At 34.5% G+C, this 24,517-nt stretch overlaps 2 protein-coding genes across 2 annotated transcripts in view; one reads left to right on the top strand and one right to left on the bottom strand.

Moving 5' to 3' along the window:
- The first annotated feature begins 5,945 nt into the window (after positions 1–5,945).
- LOC130814768 (uncharacterized) lies at positions 5,946–8,651 on the top strand. Its single transcript, XM_057680957.1, has 3 exons — positions 5,946–6,169; positions 7,213–7,929; positions 8,259–8,651. Exons 2-3 carry the CDS (start codon positions 7,338–7,340, stop codon positions 8,453–8,455), a joined length of 789 nt encoding a protein of 262 aa, XP_057536940.1. The 5' UTR covers positions 5,946–6,169; positions 7,213–7,337; the 3' UTR covers positions 8,456–8,651.
- A 1,741-nt stretch (positions 8,652–10,392) lies between these two features.
- LOC130814759 (uncharacterized) overlaps positions 10,393–24,517 on the bottom strand; it is a 14,336-nt gene continuing 211 nt past the window's right edge. The window contains exons 1-8 of the mRNA XM_057680947.1: positions 23,977–24,517; positions 22,669–23,040; positions 22,316–22,575; positions 15,874–16,015; positions 15,347–15,718; positions 14,939–15,070; positions 13,814–13,942; positions 10,393–12,906 (exon numbers count right to left, since the gene is read on the bottom strand). The exon at positions 23,977–24,517 is cut by the window's right edge and continues 211 nt beyond it. Coding sequence (XP_057536930.1) covers positions 10,642–12,906; positions 13,814–13,942; positions 14,939–15,070; positions 15,347–15,718; positions 15,874–16,015; positions 22,316–22,575; positions 22,669–23,040; positions 23,977–24,126 — 3,822 coding nt within the window. The 5' untranslated portion in view covers positions 24,127–24,517 and the 3' untranslated portion in view covers positions 10,393–10,641. The remainder of the gene's footprint in view (positions 12,907–13,813; positions 13,943–14,938; positions 15,071–15,346; positions 15,719–15,873; positions 16,016–22,315; positions 22,576–22,668; positions 23,041–23,976) is intronic.

Genomic DNA, 24,517 nt, shown 5'->3' with positions numbered 1-24,517 from the left:
AACAAGTAGGTTTTGCTCTAGGGTAGGCTAAAGGAGTAACCACATAAAGCCTCAAAAAAGAAGCAAATCAAAATGTGCCCCATAAATTAATATATCTCCGGTTAATAAAAGTCTACATGTGATTTTAAAATCAATAAACAATAAAAATAAACAGGTGAGAAAAATCAAAGAATTACTCCCTCAATCTCAATTATTTTGCCTGAGTTACTTTGTGCAAGAGATTCAGGAGTCAGATAAAATAAAGGAAAAATTACCTAGACTAGTTCAACCTTATCATAATTTTTCAACAATAATTTCATCTATTGATTAATCATGAATAATCCCAACTTTAGGGGTATTTGCCAAGAGTAAACTTAAGTAACCCGTTGACTACTATAACAAGTTTTTTTAAAACAAAAACAAGATAAATTAAAATAAAATGTCGAAAAATATATTTAAAAATGTTAAAAAAAATGATTTTTTTTTTTCATTAAAAAATTTTTTATGTAAATATTCAAAATTTTTCTCTAATTTTAAATTAATTTTCAATTTACTTTTTTGGTGAATAACCTACTATAGCAGGTCAATGTGGTTACCTAAATTTACTCTAGGCAAATACTTTTAAAGTTGAGATTATTCATGGTTAATTAATAGAATCATAAAAAGATTGAATTATTCTAGTAAAATTTTCCTAAAATAAAATCGATTAAAATAGCAAAGTATTTAAATTAGGGCTGGCAAAAGCTGACCCGACCTGCTAACCTAATTTGAAATCGACCCGAAATTAGCGGGTTTGGGTTTAGATTTTTGACCCAATTAATTAAATGAGGCAACACGACCTGATCTGTTTATTAAATGAGTTAGATTCAAATTGAATATTTAAACCCAAAAAAAACCTGTTTAACCCATTTATTAAATGGGTCAGTCAGGTCAGGTCAGGTCGACCCATTTAATATTTTACCTAAAGAGCCCAACAAATAAAGGCCCATTAGAGAAACTATCAAAGTCCTATAAAACAGGCATTTACATCAAAATCTTTAAAAGGTAATTAAACAAACAAAGATTTATATAATTATGGAAAAAAATCAGAAACTTACGGTCATAAACTCATCGGGAGCATCTTCAAGATTTCCAACATGTAAACTTCCATATTTTTGTCTTGGAGAAGTTGCAGATAGTTTAAGAGCATAGATATTATAAATTTCTTGTGTTTTCTCCCTCACCTTAGCCACTTCTTCCTCATATTCAACACCATCTCCATAAACTTTTTTGAAGCTCCATTAAACAAATTGAAGTTTAAACCTAGGATCTTACACAATAGCAACTGTCATAATAATGCTAAAATCACTCCAATATTTCCCAAATTTTTCATACATCTTACAAGCCATTTTCTTCATAAAACCATCCATACTCTCCATCTCACTTTTTAAAAAGCAATCTCACCCTCAACACATTAGAAAAGTACAAGTTAGCAGTAGGATATTTAGTCCCACAAAAAGCAAGAGTAGCTTCATAAAAACTTCTAAAAACTTGAAAATTTTTTCAACTTTAGCCCATTCTTCCGCAATAGGTCAATGAATATAGTTAGCATCAACTTTCTGAAAATGAATTAAAGCTTTCTTGTAATACAATGCACTTTCAAGCATCAAATATGTGGAATTCCATTGTGTTATGACATCTTGTTTTAAACCTTTAGAGCTTTGAAGGCCTACATGCTCAATACAACTTAAGAAACGTTGTTTTTTAGCTTGTGATCCCTTACAATATTTCACACTTTCTCTCACCTTAATCACAACATCATCAATTTCTTTCAATCCATCTTGAACTACTAAGTTCATGATATGTGCACAACACTTACGTGAAAAAATTCTCCTGCACATAACAATTCAAGTTCACCATTAAGACAATTTGCAAACACATCATTTGAAGCCGCATTATCAAGTGTAATGCTAAAAATCTTTTGCAAGATACCCCATTCTTTCAACAAGGAACACACATGATCACTTAAATTAACCCCGTATGAGGGGGAGGCATAAAGCAAAAATTCAACTTCTTTTTTAAGACCCAATTATCATCAACATAATGTGCAGTTAAAGTGATATATCAATCTGAGGTTATTGAACTCCAACAATCAGAAGTAAGGCAAATTCTACTACTAATTGAACCTAACAAAAATTCAAATTCTCTTTCTCCCTTTCATACATCTTAACAACATCAGACTTAAATGTATTACGTGAAATTGTTTTAGTCGTAGGATTCAAATAACTAAATAATCACCTAATCCCTTGAGTACAAAGAGTGCTAACCATGACAAATGTTTGTTATCAAACTGATTTTTCTGCGGGAGAATTAGGGTTTTTGAGGCCATTGAGTAAGAAGAGTTAGGTTTGTTTGACCAACTGGAAGTGTTGATGTTTTTTGTTGTGTTTTAAGTTAGAGGGATATGTTTCTTAAAATTGGGTAAAAAGTGAGCCAAAAATCAATGAATTCAACTTTCATTTCTGCTTAAGAACTAAGAAAAGCCGATCATCAAACAAAGTCATTGCCTTTAGAGACATGGACTGCGAGTGACATAATCACATAAGTTAAGCATTTTTGTATCCTGCTTGAAAAATGCTGACTAAAATGCTTGTTATCCGTAACCATATACCCTCAAACAATTTCGGTCCCTGTTCATGTTATGCACTTTCCACTCATTAGAAACTCCTAGAGTAAGTGGGAAAGAGTTCGACAACACCTTCAATAATATTTTCCTTCCTTGGCTTAGTAAGAAGTTTCTATTTCTAAATTTATTAATTTTCCATTCTTGGAATTAATTCTGGCAAACATTGTCTCCACTTTTAGAGCCAAGTTTCACAGTTTAAATCATTTGTACTTTTTATTATGTAAAGTTGTTTAATGATGTTTATAATTGAGAGTGAATCACAAAACATTCTTTTTGTTATCACATGGACAAGGATGCATACCTTTGACCCACAAAACCCTTGAGAGCCTTGGTGAGAACTTGTAATGAATCAATATTTACACAAGAGTGTAGAATGGTCAAATGACCCTTTTATTATATAATCATAGTTATATGGAATGTGGAACGTAGCCACATTCTTTGATCTGGAAACGACCGTACCCAATCACCACAAAACATAATCCAAATCGTTCGAGGTGATGTCTCGATGTGATAATGGGTTATATTGTTTATGCACTATGTCTTATTTCTTTGTATAGTCAATCAAGGAGCGTAGGAAGATTCACTCGTTAGAGAAGTTTAGAAGTGTATATGGAAAGAGAGAGGAAGTTTAGAAGTGAAGTGTATATGGAAAGAGAGAGGAGAAGAAATGAAGTTATGGATGACTTTAAAGTGTTTCAAACTTGTCGAGGGATGATTCATACGAGTCGAACTGCATTTGTTGATTTTGTAAAATTTTGAGAGACGATGATTGTTTACCATATACTAAACGATATTCCATAAAGGAGCAAATAGGCGAAATCACTTTATTATGGAACATATTTCTAGAAACTTCTCATTACATTCTTTTTTTAAGAGATCTGTTGAAACTATGAGCCAAATTTACATAGGGTTTTGAATGCCATAATTTCGATGGAGGACAAGTTCCTTAAGCAGCCAACTAGATTGGAAGAACTTCCATCATAAATTAACAATAATCGTTTAACAATAATCGTCATTTTTTTTTCTTATTTTAAGCAGGGGTGTTCAAAAATATCTGATTTGAAAAACCCAATTTGGAATGCCTGATATCCGATTTTTAAAATCGGTTAAATTACCCGGTTTACTAAATTCGGATAATTCGGGTCGGGTAGTCGATTTTAAAACCGGATATTCGGGTCGGATACGGATCGCAAATTTTGGGAAGGAAGTTATTAAATATCGCCACCCTTTTCATTTTATTGCCACCCCTCAAATGAAATTACGAATTTGCCCTTGATTTTTAAAACATTACAATTTTGCCACTCCCTATAAATTTCTTATTTATAATAATAATAATAATAATAATAATTAATTTTTTTATATTCTTCAAAAAGAATATAAATAAAATTAATAATAATAATAGTAGTAATAATAATAATAACAACAAAAATTGAATCGCCCAGAAGCGGGCGATTGGACCCCGGTTCAATCGCCAAAAAAGTGGCGATTGAACCGGGGTGCAATTGCCCGGTACCCCGGTTCAGGGCGATTCAATAATTTTTTTTGGCAAAATTATAAAAAACTATCTAATTTATACCCCATTTTGTAAAAAACTATCTTATGTAAAAATTTTTGCAAAAAAACTACCTTATATAATACAATTGTTTGCAAAACATTATCGGTTTGTGACCTTTGACCGTAAAGTATAACCGTTGACCCTCACGTGACAGTCACGTGATTTACTTCGTCTTCATTTCAGTTCAGCCTCATTCGAGAATCCTTTCTTTCTGCCATTTCCATCGATAAACCGTTTAAGCAAATACAAAGACAAGAATAAATCGACTCAAATCAAGCAAATACAAAGAAACCATGTAAATAAACTTCAAGAGAACAAAAAAAAATAGCAAAATCAATAGCAATTTATATTTTTAATATTACAAAACCGAAAAAAGAAGCAATTAACTAACCTTGAAGATGACGCTATGGCGGCGGTGAATAGTGCTGATGAATTAGTATCAAAAAAAGGCCTAAAATGCAACAGTTATAGAGCTAAATAGCAAGTGTTTACCTTTTGTACAAAAGAAATCTAAGATGCAATTTTTTTCAGTGAAAATGCATCTCAGAAACAGAAACAAAGTCCAACTAAAATTGAAGATTACACATTGAAGATTCGAAGTCCATTTGATTAAAACCAAATTAATCGATGCTCAGATCCTGATTAAACGACATCTGGTGGCCTTGACTTCACGGCAGCAGCAGCCAGAAGTGGCGAACAACAAAGTCCAGGGGTGTGCAGGCGAAGAATGGCGACTGGCCAGAGATGCCGGCGAGGGGTGGATGGTGACGTGGTATGGGTCATCCGGTCGTGGGTGGGCACCAGTAACTGGGTTTTGGTTGTTGAATTCTAAAACTCAAAGTGAGAGGAGGGGAGAACATTGAGCCGCTGCACAGGAATCATGTAACTGTCACGTGAGGGTCAACGGTTATACTTAACGGTTAAAGGCTACAAATCGTTATAAGATATTGTTTTGCAAACAATTGTATTATATAAGGTAGTTTTTTGCAAAAATTTTTACATAAGGTAGTTTTTTACAAAATAGGATATAGATTAAGTAGTTTTATATAATTTTGCCTTTTTTTTTTCTTTTTGGAAAATTTATAATAATAATAATAATAATAATAATAATAATAATTAGGCGATTGAACATTGAGGAGTGTGAACATATTTATTTTTCATGCTCGAAATTACTATACATCATTTCCAACATTGAGAAGTGTGAACATATTTATTTTGTGAGTAGTACTTTCAGTCTAATTTTGCATAGGTTACAGTCTTATTTTCGCATAGATAAATGTACCCCTAATTATTATTATTATTATTATTAATTTTCCAAAAAGAAAAAAAAAATTGAATCGCCCAGAACCGGGCGATTGGACCCCGGTTCTGGGCAATTCAATTTTTTTTTTTCTTTTTGAATAATTATTATTATTTTTAATTTTATTATTGTTGTTATTATTATCATTATTACTATTATTATTATTAATTTTATTTATATTCTTTTTGAAGAATATAAAAAAGTTAATTATTATTATTATTATTGTTGTTATTGCTATTATTATTATTATTATAAATAAGAAATTTGTAAGGAGTGGTAAAGTTGTAATTTTTTAAAAATCAAGGGCAAATTCGTAATTTTATTTGGAGGGGAGTGACGATAAAATGAAAATGATGGCAAAGTTTAAGGATTGGAAAATCGGGTACCCGGATACCGGTTTGTATTAATTTTTTTTTTTAATTTTTTTTTCAAAACCCTAAATTGGCTAAATCAACCTTGGGCCTTTTGAAATCCCGTCTTCATTCCTGCTTGCTGCTTGCTGCTTGCTGCTTGCATCCTCAAATTCGTCCAGACACCAGACGGTGAGACGGCAGGCTCCTATCTTCTTCAATCTTCACGCCGTCATCTTGCTTCTTCTTCACCATTCACGTTGAGACGTCGACAATAATCCAGACTACTGCCATTCTTCTTCTTCACCGTTTTTAATTGGGTAAGTTTCTTTCAGTTCATCACCATTCTTCTTCTTCTCAAGATCTTCTTGATCCGAAACAAACCTGGTTTTTGGTACTTACTTAAATTTTTTTTTGCCATTTTCGATTTTGTCACAGAGATTTAGCCATTTTCGCATTTTCGCAGAGATTTAGCCATTTTGGTACTTATTTAATTTAAGTTGGATTTTCTTCATTAGTTAGATTTTCCATTAATTTGCCATTGAATCTACATGAATGGATGATATATTGAATATTGATATGTAAATTATACAAAAAAAGGATGTCTGTATTAGTTTGCAAGGTGATTGATGAAAGTGAACTCCTATTGCCGGTAATCTTGATTGAATTCTGATATTTATGTTTAATATTTTGAAGTTGAATTCTGATATTTATGTTTAGTATTTTAATTTTCTAGAGATTTAGAATTTGAATATTAAATAAAAAAATGTTCAAAGAAATTTGGAAAAAAAACACAATTTTTGGAAAACAATCAAAACCAGATATCCGGTTTCCAACCCGGTTTAACCGTGATATCCGGGTCACAATTTTAGGTACCCGAAAAAGCGGGTACCCGGATATCCGTATCCGGGTCAACCTGGTACCCGGTTTTGAACACCCTAATTTTAAGGATTGTTTAGGCGCTATAATTTTTTCCATTAAATATCCTATGATCCCAACTGTGAAATCAAATTTTAAGTCAAGATTTTCGTATTAAAAACTTGTCTTAATATGACAATTCAAATTCTACTTCCACTTTGTTTATTGAAACTCTCATAAAGTAGGGCCAATGCTTTAGGACTTAATTTCAATTCATGAACAAGTAGTTGCAAGATAAGTTGCTGCATTTATTTTTTTAGCCAACGATTTCAGTTGAAATGTGCTTGCCTTCTGAGTAGATGAAATTTAAATTAGTTTCTCTGTTTCAGCTAATCTTTCTGGGTTTAAGTGAATCTGCATTTGTTAATGAATGTAGAACGCTGTGTCGTAACAACTGCTAGATACGGTCACAGTGTGCTGATAACATGTATGTTATTCTGTATAGGGTTACTGAGCAAGAAAATGAAGAAACCTGGATATTGAGTGTATTGGTATCGATATAACACAAGATTGTTAATTGTCGTCAATTTGGCATATTACATTGTCAGAAATATAGATTACATCATTATTATGTCTTCTCTTTCATTCTTCTTAAGCCCATCAACCTGCCAACAGCCTTCACTTTCTAATAGATTAAAGTTGAATTCTCATAATCAATGCGGCCATCATCATCTCTCTGTTGCATTGTCATCTGTTCAATTTCATTCATCTGTTGTTAAGCATTCACTAGCTTGTGCTACAACTCCACCACAAGAAGGGGTCGTTGCTGTAATGAATTTTGATGAATTAGTTGAGAAAGATTGGTCATTCCTTGAATCAAACGGCTCAAATTCTGAAGAACTTGACAGAAAAACTGACCGAATTATCTCTGCTGGAAATGTCGTGGGAACCTCAAAGGTTATGGTTTCTCTAGGTTCGGATAAATTTATTGATCGGTTGGTCGACTCTACCCCTTGCCAACTTTTGCTTGTTGTTCATGAATCCCTCCTATCACTTGCTTGTATAAAAGAGAGACACGACAAAGTGAAGTGTTGGCAAGGGGAGTTGATTTTCGTTCCTGAAAAATGGGCACCCTTGGATGTCGTTTTTCTGTATTTCTTGCCCGGACTTCCTTTTACACTTGAAGAGATCTTCAAAGCTCTTACGACTCGTTGTTCACCAGGTACAGTTCGGTTTTGTCATCTTTCTATTATCATTTTCTTATCTGATTTCTCAAGACTCAAAATCCTGAGTGAAACTACACAAATAAGTGGAGAACGTAGTGCATCGGTTTAGGTGTCTCCGTATGACTGAAAGGTCACTGGTTTAAGTCCTAGAAGCATCCTCTTGCCCAAATGTGAGACCCTTGTGGTGGGACCCTTTCCTGGACCCTTTGTGGGCACTTTGTACAAACTGGCTGCCCTTTGAATTCCTTTTTATCTTCAAGATGCATCTTGCAAATGCATACAAGAAATAGTTTGAAGGGCATCTGATCAGTCGTTACGCATGCAGGTGCACGAGTGGTGATCAGTCATCTCAAAGGCAGACAGGCTTTGGCGCAGCTACAACGGCTGTACCCGGATATTGTTGTCTCCGACTTACCCGACAAGACGACGTTGGAAAAGGTTGCTTCTGATCATTCATTTGTGATGGATGAGTTTGTTGACGATTTGAGCTTATACCTGGCAGTTTTGAAGTTCAAGAAATGAATAGGAATCAGGATGAACAGAATAGCATGAAAGATTTACTGTTGCAATTTTTTTTTTTTTTTTTTGATGTTGCAAGTTGTTTTGTTATCATTTTTCATTGTATTTTTTGTTATTTGTATTCAGTGCCACACTTTGTACCAGCTACATAGATAATAAGAAGTATGAAAAAAATGGAGTATTATTGTTAATTAAAATGCTTGATTTCATTACAGGATTTGTTGAGCGACAGCGGAAACCATATCGATGAACAATAATGAGACGATAAGGAAATTAAACAAACAATTAGAAAATGACACGAGAGATTCAACGTGGTTTACTATCAATGTGATAGCTACGTCCACCAGCACCAAGATCGAATAATTTCACTATGAATGCAAAGATTACAAGATGGATTACAATTCACAAATAATTATGGCTCTTTTGTAATCTTTCTCAATTTGTGAATAATAAACCCTAGTACTAATAAGAGGGGTATATATAATAAAACCTACTTAAAAGAAAACTTGGGCTCTAAGTATTCACAAATAATCGGCCACAAATAAAGGTAACCATAAAAAATGCAAGGAAAAAAAAAACTGCAAAATTCGCTCAAAAAAACTCGTAGGCCGCAAGTAGCATAATCCCCAAGCTGCGACGTTCTTGATCTCGGTGTTCGAGACACACTAACAACAGGAATCCTGCAGAACAAGTAATTTAGCTAAATACAATTAACTAAAAATATTTTTGTAAGACATACATATAAGTTAAGCAAAAAAGGTAAGTAAAGATACTCCCTCCCTTTCTTTTTGTTCTTCCCGTTTACTTTTTGTATATTTTTCAAAGTAAATTTAAACCTTAATATCTCTAAATACACATAATAAAAAATTATAAAAAATATATAATTAAAACGTATACATTAAGACGAATCTAACGAGATCTCACATGAATATATTTTATCTTTTATGTGTCAAAAATATTAATCAAATTTTTCTCTCTTTAAAGTGAAATATTTCAAATGGAAAAATATTAATGAACGGTATTATTGCTTGTTCCAAAGGGAAGCACAAGCCCACAATCCAGAGGAAGTGTTTGTTCAAAGGACATGGAATGTTTTGTTTAAAGAACATGAAAAATGAGATTTGATATTTAATACTTAGATCTTTTTAGTCTAAATGTCTTGGTTAGAGAAACATAAATTAAAGATGAGATTTAAAAAAATATGAAAACAAGTCCCAAGTTTTATGTGCTAGGGATGAATAGTACATGGGAGTTGAGACTTGGACATGAAAGTCTCAAGTTTCATGTCCTTTTCAAACAAATTAAAGGTGTTCATTCGGATTATTGGGTCAATTTCGTGTTAGGTGTTTTGGGTCGGTTCAAAATCGGATCTTGAGTCCACATTGATTTTTACATTATTTTAAATTCATTTTAAAAACAGATTAAGTCGGGTTCAGTCCCAAGGTGGGGTAAATATCATCATCAAATCTGTTTAGAACACTTCTAAAACAAACATATTAAAATAGTCGTTGTGCTATACAATATGAATGAGAACCGTGTGAATACATTGCTATTATTCAAAATACTGTGAATGTACGTCATAGATTAATGTGGACTATACATCTACATTTAGTCTAGTGGTTAAGTGGACCAACTATTTTCACTATTCTTGATCTGCATAATCCTCTCTCATGGTCCTAAAAACCAACCTATTTCTTCTAGGTCTAGATTTTGAGGTTGATGTAGCAGTTGAGTCTTGTTTGCTTCACAATATTATTAATAATTCTGTAAAGTTAATGCTTATGATCTCCACATTTTTTCGGTTTATATCCAAAAAATAATATCTCATTATTACACATACACACAGTATTATTCAATTATTCTCTTTTACTAATTGTTAAAACTAAACAAAAGAAAATTATAATGAGAAACTAATAATGTGTGGAGGAAACAAGAGTATAAACCATCAAACAATGAAAAACAAGAGGATATCATTCAAATTAAGGCACTCTCAAATTGTATCTTTCTCAACAATACCAAAACTGATAATAAAATACACATCAATCGAAAGAAAAAAGAAAAACTTTTATGTGGATCTTTTTCAAAGCATTATTAATGTACCAAAGTACAATGAACACAAACTTCAACTATCAAATAAGTAGGCAGAGACTGACTTCCAAACTGCAATCTCTATACCTTTCTCAGCTATACTAATGAATCGAAAACTCTATCCCCGTCCTTGTGGCAAACAAATTGTATTCTTCGATTGTAGTTCCTTTCTTACTCCAAGATTTCTGCTCGCCTTCAACATGGCACGAAGAAAGCTCACCGGTTTTCTTCTCATCTAAAGACTGCTCGCTAGATTTACGGGTTGGAAGAGCCACAGGCCCGCCGAATTGGAACAATGAGAAGCCTGCGCCTTTTGTATCCGATTTGGTTATGTTCGGTTGATCAGAGCCTCCTGATGAATGATGTCGAGTGACGACATTCTCTCTTCTAGATTCACACTCGAGATCTCTTACCCCGTTGACTTCACGGGCAGTGGTCTGCTCTTGTGGTTTCAGCATACTAGCTGTATGAACTGGCTGGTAGACGGGAATCGGATGACTGTTGATGAAGGGAGATGCCAAATGCTGCATTTGCCCATAATGCATGCAGAAGTTTGAATCCCCATTAAGACCATAGCCCATTGAGCTAGTTAAAAGGTAAGGGTTTGCATGGGGATATGCAATCAACCCATTAGCCGAAGCTGTTGACCATGGAACGGAGTTTTGATGATAGTAACCTACAGTAGATGGGCCTTGGAAAACAGGAAACGAAATGCCCGAGTTGTGCACGGATGGAACCAAACCTTGCGGTATAGATGCAACACCGCCATTGTCGAGAGTATGCGTAGAAGCTTTTGCAGGGGAGTGCCAAGGAAAATGATTCCTAGCAAACTGAGACAGAAAACTTGATTGTGTCGATGGGGTATCTTCCTGACCAATAGCCCTTTCGCTTTTCTCCTTCACGACATCAAGACCATCCGATGAGCCATTAACACAAGCTGGAATTCCTTTACCTTCTGTGCTATCTCTTCCTTCTGACTGTTCACAACTATCTTCTGAATCGGTTATAGATGACAATTCAAGATTTTGATGGTTCGAGGATGGTGTATTAGTGTCTCCCTCGCTTTGGCATGACGAGCAGTTATCAGAACTTGAACTGCTGCTGACAGGAAAATCAGTAACGTCATTATGGTTCGAATTTGCCGCTAAACATGAATCATTTTCCGCTTCAGCAGTTTCCTTGGGATGATATGTGGCTTCCGTCTCAAATCCACTCTGGCTATTTCTCCCCACCAGACAGTTCCCTTGACTATCATCCACCTGGGAATTCATAGCAAAATTTTCAGCACTTCCACTGGGACAAACTTCCGGTGTGCACTTGTCAGACTCATCATTCTCTGTCTTGAAACAACATGATCTCATTCTTAAGGTAACGTCCGAGTCTGAATTACTACGAGGATACCTCTTCTGTGGTTCTACAGGTTCCCAGACTTTCTTCGTATGTGGTGAATCTCTTCCTGAAGTACTACTATAATTTGAGATCTTAATCCTAATTTTTCCAAAATTATCACGCGTAAAATCCGTCTGATTAAACTTGTTGATTCGATGAACTGGCTTGTGCACGTCAGAAGCTGATTCTGTCTTTGTAACACATCTGGTCTCCCGATTCGGCCTTGTTCCAGACACATGTGATTCCGTCTTTGCCATATAGTCAGTTTGTTGATTACAGCCACAAGAGTGCAGATCGCTCCTGTCGCCGGTCATCCTGACGCTGGAACATTGAGCCTTGTGACTAAACCGTGTGCCACTATTTTTCGCAGCGAATTTCACCGCAGAAGCTCTGGGTTGCCTACTATAAAAATTAACTACCTTGTTAAAGTTTTCAGTGGGGTCGTCATAATATCTTGATTCAGACTTGTATGCCACAGCCCCATTATCTGAACTCCTACGCCTGTCAGACCAATCAACAGATGACTCTAGCGGAAAATCCCTTCGAGCTTTATACCTACATTGTGAACCATTCATGTTATCGGAACTGTATGTTCCATTTCCCTCTTTGACATTATCAAGCTCCTCATCAGCACCATTGAGAGTATTGTTTAGATAATCAGAAGCTGTATAGTCATTCGACGATGATTCGTCAAAAAATCCTGGAGAGGTGGACTCAGATACGTTAGTATCTCCATTGTCGCTTACCGCATCTCTAACGCCATTAATGGTTTGATCGTCAATGCATGCTGACACAGTTTCATCAGAAACTTCGGATGGAATGGGATTTTGACTAGATCGAGTTGATTGCTTATCCTTGTCCTTTCCTCTCAATCTCTCCTTTCTTCGCAGCTTCCTTTCTCTTTCCTTGTTTCTTTTCTTCTCCCTACGTTCTTCTTCTTCACGCTTTTCCTTCTCTTCTTCTTCAAGAAGTTTCATCTGTGCACAACCTCAGGAATCAGAAATGTTGAAACTAGGCACACCCCACTTTCTTATTTTTGATTATACCTTTTGTAGTACTTAAGAGAAAAACTTCATCATTTTGAAAAATCTTGAGACAAACTAACTTTATTTGAATAAGATACCTTCAAATTTCGAAAATTTTAAATTTTGTTTTTTATATACCACCTCCATCCCAAAGATTTTCTCGTTTGATTAAGGATTGATACTCATATGAATAAACAGGTTGAGCATATCTTTGGGACAGAGGGCGTATTACCTTCAAGATCCTTTCTTTGCAAAAATAAAATAAAATATAAACAATGCTATACAAAAAAAGGGAAATTCCATGTGTAATCGCAGAATTTTTGGCTTTTCCACATGGTGGAGAATTCTTTATTTTAATCCACGTGAGACCTTGACCTTTTAATTTTTCCACGTATTGGAAGTTTTTTTTGTTAACTTCACGCTATTTTTTACCCTACGTAATGACATTTTTTTCAAAAAAACAAATATTGTGATCACCCTAATGACCACATATTTCGAAATCTAGTCGAAATAAGTACTTAACTTAACCAAAAACTTAACATTTTGTCTACCACATGAAAAAGTTGGAAGCTTAAGATCATCACGCGGATTTAAAAAAATATTTGTGAAAAAACCAAAATCTCAGGATCACCACATAGAATTTCCCAAAAAATAAAGAGAGTCTTGGCAATTACTTGGATTCTATGAAAAAGTAATCTTGCACAATGAAAGTGTCATTAAGGGTAGTTTCTCACCAGTCACCAAATTAAAAGGTGGTTTTTTTTTGTAAAACAAGTGTTATGCCAGGTACTTCTCACCAATTATCCTATTAAATAAAGAAAAGTTTGTGTTAAAATAAAATTCGGTCTAGTACGCTAACCTGTTTTTCCAATGTTGTAATTTCTTTGCAAGCAACATGAATACGTTCTTCAAGAAGTTTCAATGCAAGACAAACAAAAATGCTGTGAGCATTTTGGCGAGCAGTACCTTCTCTAAAAGCCTTTTCAACCTATGAAAATGTCACTGCAAATTACTAGATGGAAGAGGGGAAGTATACATTTGGTTTATATGAAAATTCAACAAAATGATGAAAGTAATGTTAAACAAAACTTTCAAATATATACATATAATATCCCAACAAATAAAGGCCAATACAGAATTTTAAACAGCCAAACATGATATATCTCCAAATAGCAATAAAACTAAAAAAGCACCCAAGCAAACTTCTGTCATTTTCTACTTCGATTGTCCATCGTTTGAATTTCCTTTCACAATATGTATTAATACAATTTAAAGACAATAAACAAAAAATAACTAGAAATCTTCCCCAAAGCCCTATTTAACGAAATTTGAACCACACAATAAGGACAAAGGATCCACTACAAAAGTAAAGAGTTAGCCGTAAGAAGTAAACGGCCTATTTGGTAGGTGGTAATAAACGGTGGCAATGGTAATGAAAACTAATGTACTTTTAGTTGAAAAATCTCTTGGCTACCTTGATGGCAATGCTTGTCCAACTTCAATCATCTCATTTTCTTCATAAATTTCATTCCAATGCATTATCATTGGATGAGATGGTATTAGGTGGTAATGGAAATTTGTAAACAAAAAACTTTTTTGTGATCAATTTCATCACCGTAGAAATGACATGGAACATTTGATGAAATTTTACACTATAAATCATTCTCATTACCATTTAACACCATTTAGTACCATGAACCAAACGTGCCGTTAAAGTATTTAAAGAAAGTAAGATCTATAGGGCTGGCTCATGATTTCCATCTAAAAGAACATGCCATAACACCCAACAGAGCAGGCAACACAATTACTACAAGGCTACACGCACAAGACCCAAAACTTATGTAATGTCGTAGGAGAGGCCACATGCTAAAATTTGGAAAAATGCAAACCATCTATGATCCAGCATATAAGCATCATCATCACAATACACATTGTTCAGTTACAAGCTAACAATGTTCACACCAAATTAGCAGATAGAACATGCCTGTTCCTTAAAAATGACAGTAGCAGCATCTAGGAGAAATTCTCGTGCAAGTTCAGGACTCTTTGCGTGCTTCTGTGGTCGAGAGCATTCACCCTCCAAATCACTTCCATCCTTGTCCATGGATTCATCATCCTGACAGTTCAGACAGGATAGCTTATACCAAATGCTTTATTGAGGTTCAAGAAAAGCTAAATTAAGATATTGCTGGAATAAGTTCATTAATAGATCATTTTGCTCTTTCTTATAGATAAATCAAATAGCTACACAAATGCATCAATATGAGAAAATTCTCCACATAAATACTTCTTTTCATTGGATCTGCTAGATGAAAAGAGGCATAAAGGAACTATTCCAACAAATAGGAACTAGCATAACAAAACACCAAATAGGAGAAGCTCAAAAACATACTTCCTCTTCTTCAGCTTCTTCAGCGTGCTCAAAAAATTCTTGTATATCTTCCCCAGGCATAATTGTTACATAACCATCTCCAACAACCAGCCGACAATGAACACATTGCCTTTTCTTCAATGCATGAGCTTTCACAGAAAACTCAGAGCACCGACCGTCCAATTTCCAGGCTCGTAAGGTGATATAGCAGGCAGTCAAACCATCAAGATCTAGGCCACTTGCTTCAACTCTAGGACTCATCCCAACATTTTTGAAATCCAAAATGTCAGATTTTCCTTCTCCTGAGCCCACTGCCCATTCAAAGTGATGATATGACCCATAGGAATCAATGAATGTTTGGTGCCAATCAGCATGGATAGTATCATTTGATACCTGACATAGTCAAAGAAGAAAGAATGGTTAATGGCACAACACAGAATCTGCATAAAAGGATTAACTCTAAAACACAAAAGAGGTACAGAAGAAAGTGTTGGTGGATGAAAGTTGCCGATAAAAAAAAAAAAACTAAGATAGACTTAGATGCGAACCTCATACTGGAAAGCAGTATCCGCAACACAAAACCAATCTGTGCACCGAGGTTCTCTCCGCATGCGTTTCAATTCCTTGAGTTCCTTGAACTCACGAATGACGTTCCTTCTGCAATCTCGACAAAACCTCTTGCTATCAAACCTGTGACATGCAATCAAACTTCTTCACTAAAACTATATATAAAAAGGCTTCATAAAAGCAAATGACCAAACTTAAGTAAAGCGGGAGGGGCCAAACTTTTTTCTTTATACTATAATCTATATGAAATAATGACTTCTAAAATCATAAGCAACACTCATATTAGTGTGTAGACTTAATGTTTTTACAATTAAAAGGTCAAGAATTCAAACCTTTGCCCGTTATTTTTAAATTCAGTTTTGAGGTTTAATTATTTGCCCCCTTATGAGGATTGGGTCTTATCTCAATTGAAGAGCAAGTACTACTTTTCATAAAAGATCCTCGATTCAGATCTCACCTAGCCTTCCCCCTTTCCATAACCCACCCTGTAATCCAAAAAAAATTCTTTGCCCCCTTATTTTTTTAACTCAATTTTGAGATCCACGCCAACTCCCCTTAATTTTTGACTAAAATTTTTCCACTGGTAGGAGATCTCTGGGTGATTCTTCCAATGAAGTGGAGAGTGAATGGGTCCAAGTGATTAACAAAAAAAAGTTAAAAGGGCAAAGAAATATGTAGTGAAGCTACTAGTAGCAACGATATGCAACATAAGCGCTTGTTGGATTGAATATCAGCACCATCATTTTTTCTTTCCTTGGACTTCTTCTTGAGATGAAGGACTTTTGGTGAATCAGTTGTGTAAATGTTAGTCTACCAATGCTAGTACTGTAGTGGCGGTTCGGGCTAAGGTGCTTTTTCAGGCTTGGCCTCTACGGAATGCTAAGCTTCTTCCTTTTTGGTTGCTATAGGTTTTGGGAAGGTTAGGTAGTTAGGCCTTTTGTGTAGGAGCCTTGTTTTGTCTTTTCTTGGTTTGTTTGACCGCCAACAGGGTTGTTTTGGTTGGTGCCTTCCTTTCGTGTTTAGGTGTTTAAAAGCCTAGGTTGTAAAAAGGTTTTTTGAGTTAATTGCCAAAAAAAAAAAAAAAAGTAGCCACACTTTCATCCAACTTGCATGTAAAGATGGTTATTGCATGAGGACATAATGATCACCCCACACCTAAATAAATCCACAAACAAATTAGAGCATTGATAATACTCTTGATTATAAATAACAATCAATTTCAGCCGTAGCACACCCAATAGATTTCAATTGCAGTCACAGCAACAGTTGCATAACAGTTTTTCAGTCAGTCAGCCTATATTTCAGTCGCGACAAGCTCAAAAACCATCACAATACGGTTGTGATACGATAATATGGGCAATATTTTGCACTGTGCAACAGATATAGATGAAACAAGAGATAATTTATAATTTATTAAAGACATCAACATGAGAGTTGAGACTTCTATTTTGTAAGATATTTAAGTTAGCCTCCCTTCAAAAGATAATTGCTAAGCAGCATCCTCATAGATCTCATATCGGCAAGACAACATTGTTATGTCCTTGTTCGTAATAAATAATAAATCTCCGCATGGATGGCATAAGTTTAAGACATTTGAACTGAATGGAGGTATACCATCATGACACTTGCTATCAATAGAGAAATCCCATGCTCAGCAAGAAAGACCCCAATATTCATCGCACTCTATGCTTACGAACGATAGTGCTAAAATGCAATTTATGTTGCAGTTATGGTAACAATCACGATGATGCAGTAACATAGGTGATATTGTTGTACTCATACCTCCAAATATCAGCCAAAACCATGAGAAATCTCTTGAAAAGCCTAAAAAAAGGTTTTTAAAACTGTGATAATTTGAATATTATCATTTCGATAACTTTGTAAACTTTTACAACTCGTCGACATGATACAATTAGGGATGGCAACCAGTCCGGATACGATCCTAGTCTAACTCGATTCGAGAAAGATAATTCAATATCCAAAGAAAATAAGTATGACTCCGAATCCTATTATATACTCCGACTCTGAGTCGGATCGAAGTTATATCTCAAAAAACCAACAATCTGACTCGATTCCAACTCAACCACAGTTTAACATTCAACTCCGACTTCGTTCAAATATTTATATTTCTAGTTTATTTAAGACAAATCGCACTTTTCAGGATTGATATGAATTTATAAATGTCCCTCTTTCGACTATACTTTCTACGGAATTATTGGTAGTATAGTTATTAGACCCATCATAAAAGGATTTTCCTCAAGACTCTTCCATTGTTAAAATGTATGTCATAATCCAATTAGATTAGAAGTCCAAGTATTCGAGTCAGAACAAAGTCGAAGGACAAAAAATTCGAATCCGAGTCGGAGGTAGAGGATAAAGAAATGTCTGACTTTTATTTGGAGCAAAGCCAGAATGTATATAATCTGATTCGAGTCAAACCTATTGACATCCCTAGATACAATGCATCTATGTTTTTGCACTATATGCTCACATTAAAAAAAGAAAACAGAATTAACGTAATCATTAAAGATATAAGGTTATGGTTCATAATAATATGATCTCCAAGGAACTAAAAACTGCAAAAGCAACATTAACTTATAACTTAACCTTACTCCCCAAGTCAAACTACTTGAACATTAATAATTACAATATTTCATGTGTATCAAGTTTCCGTTGACATAAATTTGCTTTTTCGATAGACCAGATCAATCCCATTACTAAATTATTTACTAGAAGGAGAGAAAAGAAGAGAAGAAACGGTCAAATTTTATCTTTACGCTACATAGTCATCTTCTAATATCTATATTTATTATTTCAAATTTTGTAAAGATTATGCTTTCAAATGGTAGAATTTTTAGAGGAAAGGAAACAAAGGAATAATTTTGAAGTTGGACTTCGAGAAAGCTTACGACTGAGTTAACACAAAATTTTATTCAAGACAATGAAATGCAAGGGTTTTGGGAATAAATGGTGTAAATGGATGAAAGGTTACCTAAGATTCCTCATGTTTCTCCATAGGGGTGAATGGTCATCCTAAGGATTGGTTCAACACTAGTAGAGGTTTGAGAGAGATGCCCTTTCTAGTTGATCTCTCATGGAGTTGATAAGGGTTTAATCGATGGGGTTAAAATAGGTAGAGAAGTGGTTGTTAGCCACTAGATAATACTATCTTTGTTCCTCTCCAAAAATGATAGTATGAAGTAAGAATACCTTGGAGATCCTCACTCTTTTTGAAAAACTCTAAAAAAAAGACACAGTATAAATCTATTGAAGTCTTGCATCGCAGATATTCATGTGGAGAGAAGAACACTTTGTCAGTTAGCAAATTGTGCAAGTTGTAAGGTAGGTCAAGTCATGGGCCACATATGCAAACTACCAGGTACCCGGTGACACGCGACAATAATAATTCACAAAAATGGGACTTTAAAGCTTGTAGAATAACAAAGAATAGGTGCTAATGACTTTGTATTTGAAAGCTAACATTGCATCTTTCTAAATCTTCTAGGGTAAATATTGAAACTGTCAATAAGCAAAACTACTCAAAAAAGATGTTGATTACAATTGCTCCCACAAATTGCTTGCGCTTTAACAAATTACTTACTAGAAGAGAAAACTCAATGTTGACAGCAAGCCTGAAATTCATGCAAAAACAAGTCAATTACTTTCTTTGACTTTGCTATGTGCAATTTTTATGAAAAAGTTTGTGTAAGATGTTTAATAAAAAAAAATAATTTCCAGTTAATTTCGAATCCATGGAATCAAAACTCGGCCGAATCATTATATAACAAGCGAAACATAACGGGTTTGTGAGACACTACACCAAAAAACCTGTAATATAGCGCCTCAACAAAATCACATTTCTGTTAGGGCTGATATTCCCTTTCCCCTTTATTTTTCAATGTTCAACGTAAAAGCAACATAATGAAGAAGAAGAAGATAAGAAGGTTTGATTCTCATTCAGAATAGATTCTAAACTGTACCTATTAAATACTCCTATTATACACCAAAAAAACAAATCAAAAGCAAACAAATAATGATATTTTATAAACCCTAAAATTTGAGAAAATTAACATACCATAATTTGGCTCATAATGGTAGTAATATACTTGAAATTATTAATGAACATTGGTGTTTCAGTTTACGTACAAAAACTTTTAAATAAGCCACGATCGAAGGCAGACCATAAGGTTATTGAATGGAGTTTTTGTGAAAAAGTTATCGATGATGAAAGAGTTGTAAATTATAACTTTTGTGGTAAAGTTACTAGGGGTGAAGTCACACGACTCAAGAAACATTTGCCTCATAAAAGGGGTGATGTTGCTTCTTGTACTAATGTTTCAGCGCAAGTTGAAAGGAACATGGCAAGTTTGTTGAAAGATTATAAAGATAAGAAAAAGGATAAGATCATCTGAATAGTCGAGCTTGAAGATGATGACGATGGTGATATTCAAAAGGAAATTGTTAGGCAACAAAGTCAAATGCAACAACCCGACAGAAATTTGATCCGAAGAAGAAAAAGCATTATCCCCCCGAGTGATGATGGCGATGGAGGTGGGAATGATTTGCATGAGCCTTATCACAGTGAGGGTTACCCATTATCATCGAGGGAATTGAAGTACGACAAAGGGATTCATCAAACCAACTAACACATGTTGACCCACCTATATCCAAACATTTTCAAGGCGGCGACATGAATCTGTAGTTGAACATCCATCAAATGGTGATGAGAACAAATGGAATGTTACATCAATGAATAGTTATGGTTATGGTTTGGTATCTAACTACACGAGCAACAACACTCATCAATTCAACCACCCAAATCTTGCCTCAAATTGGAAAGACTCTGCAAGTTCAAGTTCAAGTAATAAGCCAAACCAAAATCCAAATCCTTCAACATTTTGGAAGCAATTATGGCTTACTAGTTCTCAAGAGTAATCCAGTCACACCCGAATAATAAACCTGGGTACGATAGATTATGTATTGTTCACTACAATCATTCAATACATTACAACCTACCATCAAGTGATTTGTCGAATTTTGAGAATATGAATCGTATGGTTTTGGTCAACCACATCATCATTATGATAAAAATAAAGAACAACAACCACAACCTCAACGCCACTCATTCAAGTGGTGAATTTGATATATAAATTATTTGAATTGTAAAATATGGTGTATTTATAGTATGAATAATGATGGAGGTGTTAACTTTTAATGAAGCTTATTATATTAGTTTGTACTTTATATGGTAATCTATAATAGGTAATAACCTTGAAGCCTAAAATATACAAATAGTTCTACCAAAATATTTCACAAAAACTATCAATTTAATTATTACAAATAATTTCAATGGCAAATTTTGGAAAAATTAACTATATGAACAAATAAAAGTTTGATATAATTCTTTCAAGTAAAGGAAAAATAAAATATTATAGCAGGTTTAGGAAAAATTTCCAACGATCATCAATGTCTATTCTTCTCTTCCATTCACTATTATGTATTGTAATATGCTCCCAAAAATCCCAATTATCTTCGGCACTTATAAGCTCCTTAAAGTTTTAGCCTATATACAGCTCCAATCGTCTTTAGAATATTTTTTTGGTGTTCTTTGCACATGATCAAACCATCATAAATAGTTTTCTCCCACTGTCTTTAAAATATATAGCTCCAAGACCCTTTGTTATGTCTTTTTTAATTCAAAATTTATCCTATGAAGATATTTCCGCACATCAATCTTGACATAGCATATAAGCATCTTACCTACTTGCAATCCCATTAGTACTCAACAAAATACTAAACTGGGCAGCATCTAGAAATTTTCAATGATGCCACAGAATAACTTTTTGATCTAAAACGGACCGATTAAGGTACATCTCCTAGCATATTTCATTTTCTAATAAACACTCATATTGACCTTGTCTTATGAATTATTACTATTCTGGCCAACAAGGCACTAATGCTACAAATAACGTACAAAACACAGTAATCATATCAGCTTAGTGGCACATCCTTAGTAATAAGTGAACTGATCATAAAAACTAGTCATTTTCTTCCTCTCAAAGCAAAGAAGATCCCAAAAATGTAGAACCAACAGCAATTGAGCAAGTTGTACCTCTTCAGACACACAACTAATATGGCACAAAATATGCCCAACATTAGTCCCTAATATAAGCAAAGTAAATAATAAAATAGAAACTATAATCCTTTTCAAATCACTTAATCAACGAAAACCAGATAATCAGATGCCATACTATATATCCCATATTTTTAAAAATTATAGCCCCAAAATTTCCTTAATATCGAAACAGAATGATATAATATGATTGGTTCAAATGCAAACTAATCTACATAAGGAATCACACAAAACAATCGCATTTTGAGATCTGAATGTATTATACTCAAAAAAAACCTTCAGACACATACCGATACATAAGTCTTTCAATGAAATCTTCTTCTTTCATCTTTAAAAGAGAATGACGTGTTTCCTCTCCAAGTGCCGTCCAAAAATCTACCAATGTGTCGCAAGAGAGTCTAGCCGTATGCAGAGCACATGTTTCCCTAGTCCCATGTCCTCTTCCATAACTTGCTATTCCTTGACTTATCCAACCCCGACCACCGCCTCCACAAGCATCTGGATAAAGCATTTCCCGTTCTCGCTCCCTTGCACGAGCACTATCAAAGACCTGGTGAAAATCAAGGAATTAAAACTTCCAAGATTTGAACAACGAATGAAATGGGGTAAAACAACCATGACTTCAATAGAAAAAGGGACACACATTTTGAAGTCCTTTAAGGGATTTCGAACATAAATAACAATCCAAAAGAGTAAGTGCCCCATCTCTTGTAGTGGTTAAACCTCCCCAAGGGTGGACAGAGGGATCTTGAGTTTCGTCCTGGCAAACTGGTGGCGTACACATCCCACCATTCATTTGATCTTTACTCGCTCCTCCAACTCTACCGCAAGGAAGACGACCAACCGCTCCTTCATGCTGCAACGACTTTCCATACATAACAATTTGCATAAACCCTTCGAGCAACAAGCCATTGCATCTGGAACAGTACATGTTCTTCCGAGCTTGTTCGAATAGAGCTTGTTTTTCAATCCTCACGAGCTTCTGACGAGCTTGCTGAGGTAGATCACTCCAGAACTATGGTATGAATAAATACACATTAGAAATTACACAAAATTACTTATACACCAAAAAAGTAGTCTAAAAGGAAACAATCAATCCAAAGCCTATCATCACAAGGTTCAAACCCCAATACATGTATATGCAATAAACAGGTCAAACACATAAGCTAACTCCCTAGTTAAAAAACATCTTGTACTCCCTACTCCTCCCAAATGTTCCTCTACTGCTACCCAGTTCTCCATGTGAACTCTCAACTCGTCCAAAACGTCCCATAATTATCTCAAAATGGCCTAAAATTCCCTTGTTTCAATTTGCAATTCACAATAACCAAGTAGATTAGAGAAGTTGGGAACTAACATTTAGGAACCAAGTAGTATTTAGTCAATTCCGAATCAAAAACCATCAACTAGCATTCTACTTGACAACAATAATGCATTTGAAGTTGTCCATTTCAATCCAAAACTTCAAAAATCATGCCCATATCTGCATGAACAACTTATCCAACATCACATTCCAGCTCAACAACAATGTCAAAGCATCCCAAAAGATCAAAGTCGGCTACATAAACCTATAGAACAATCCCAATGGTCATCCCACATAAATTCCTATCCATTCACTTCAACTTTCATCACATTCAGTACAATGAACAAAAAATGCCACCTCATCAATATCCCAAACAATAAAAGCACATAGCCCATACAGATATTCCAAAATGAACACCTCTATACCAGAAATTTGATACAAAACACTAATAACAGACTTAATATTCCAACAACAAAATTACCAAAGTAAACAATACAAAAAATAATTCTAAAAAAAAGGGATCTGAATTCCCCACAGCCTTTACTTAAAACCCCTACAACTATCAGTTTAATACTCAGATCCAGTTCAAACTAATCAAAACTAAAAACTGATCAGATTTCATCCACACGAAAAAGATGAGGCTAATACCTTCTGAAGCCGATTGGAATTAATATCATCGCTATGTTTAGACCAAAATCCATTATTGGATGAAGAAACTGATCCATTATTATTAATTGATAATGAATAATAAGATGAACTCCCATTGCATAATTGATCATTTCTTTGTAAACCTGGCATCCCTTTTATCTAATTAATTCAAAATTTTAATTATCTACAACCCAGAAAATTCTTCATCCAGAAAATCAAAACCAGCCTACCCACTTTATTAAATCTAAATAGTTAATTCGATCAATCAAAATTTTATCAACAACCCAATAAATTCCGATGCAAATAGAATTCGTTAGAGGGGTTGAAAATCGAATCAATTAAAATCAGAATCGATTGTAATTGAAAAGAAGAGAGAGAAAGAATAAAAGGGGGGCTAAGGGTTTTCGGTGATGAGATTTGGGTATTGCGTTTCTCTCTCTAATAAATATTGTTTATATGTAATTACAAAAATAATAGAAAGAAAAAATGGCAAAATTGACGAAGCAGCATCTGCGCGGTAAAAAAATGAAAAATTAAATCA

The sequence above is a fragment of the Amaranthus tricolor genome, chromosome 1 (assembly GCF_026212465.1).
Source record: "Amaranthus tricolor cultivar Red isolate AtriRed21 chromosome 1, ASM2621246v1, whole genome shotgun sequence".
NCBI classification, from domain to species: Eukaryota; Viridiplantae; Streptophyta; class Magnoliopsida; order Caryophyllales; family Amaranthaceae; genus Amaranthus; species Amaranthus tricolor.
This window is presented reverse-complemented; position numbering and strand designations above follow the sequence as displayed.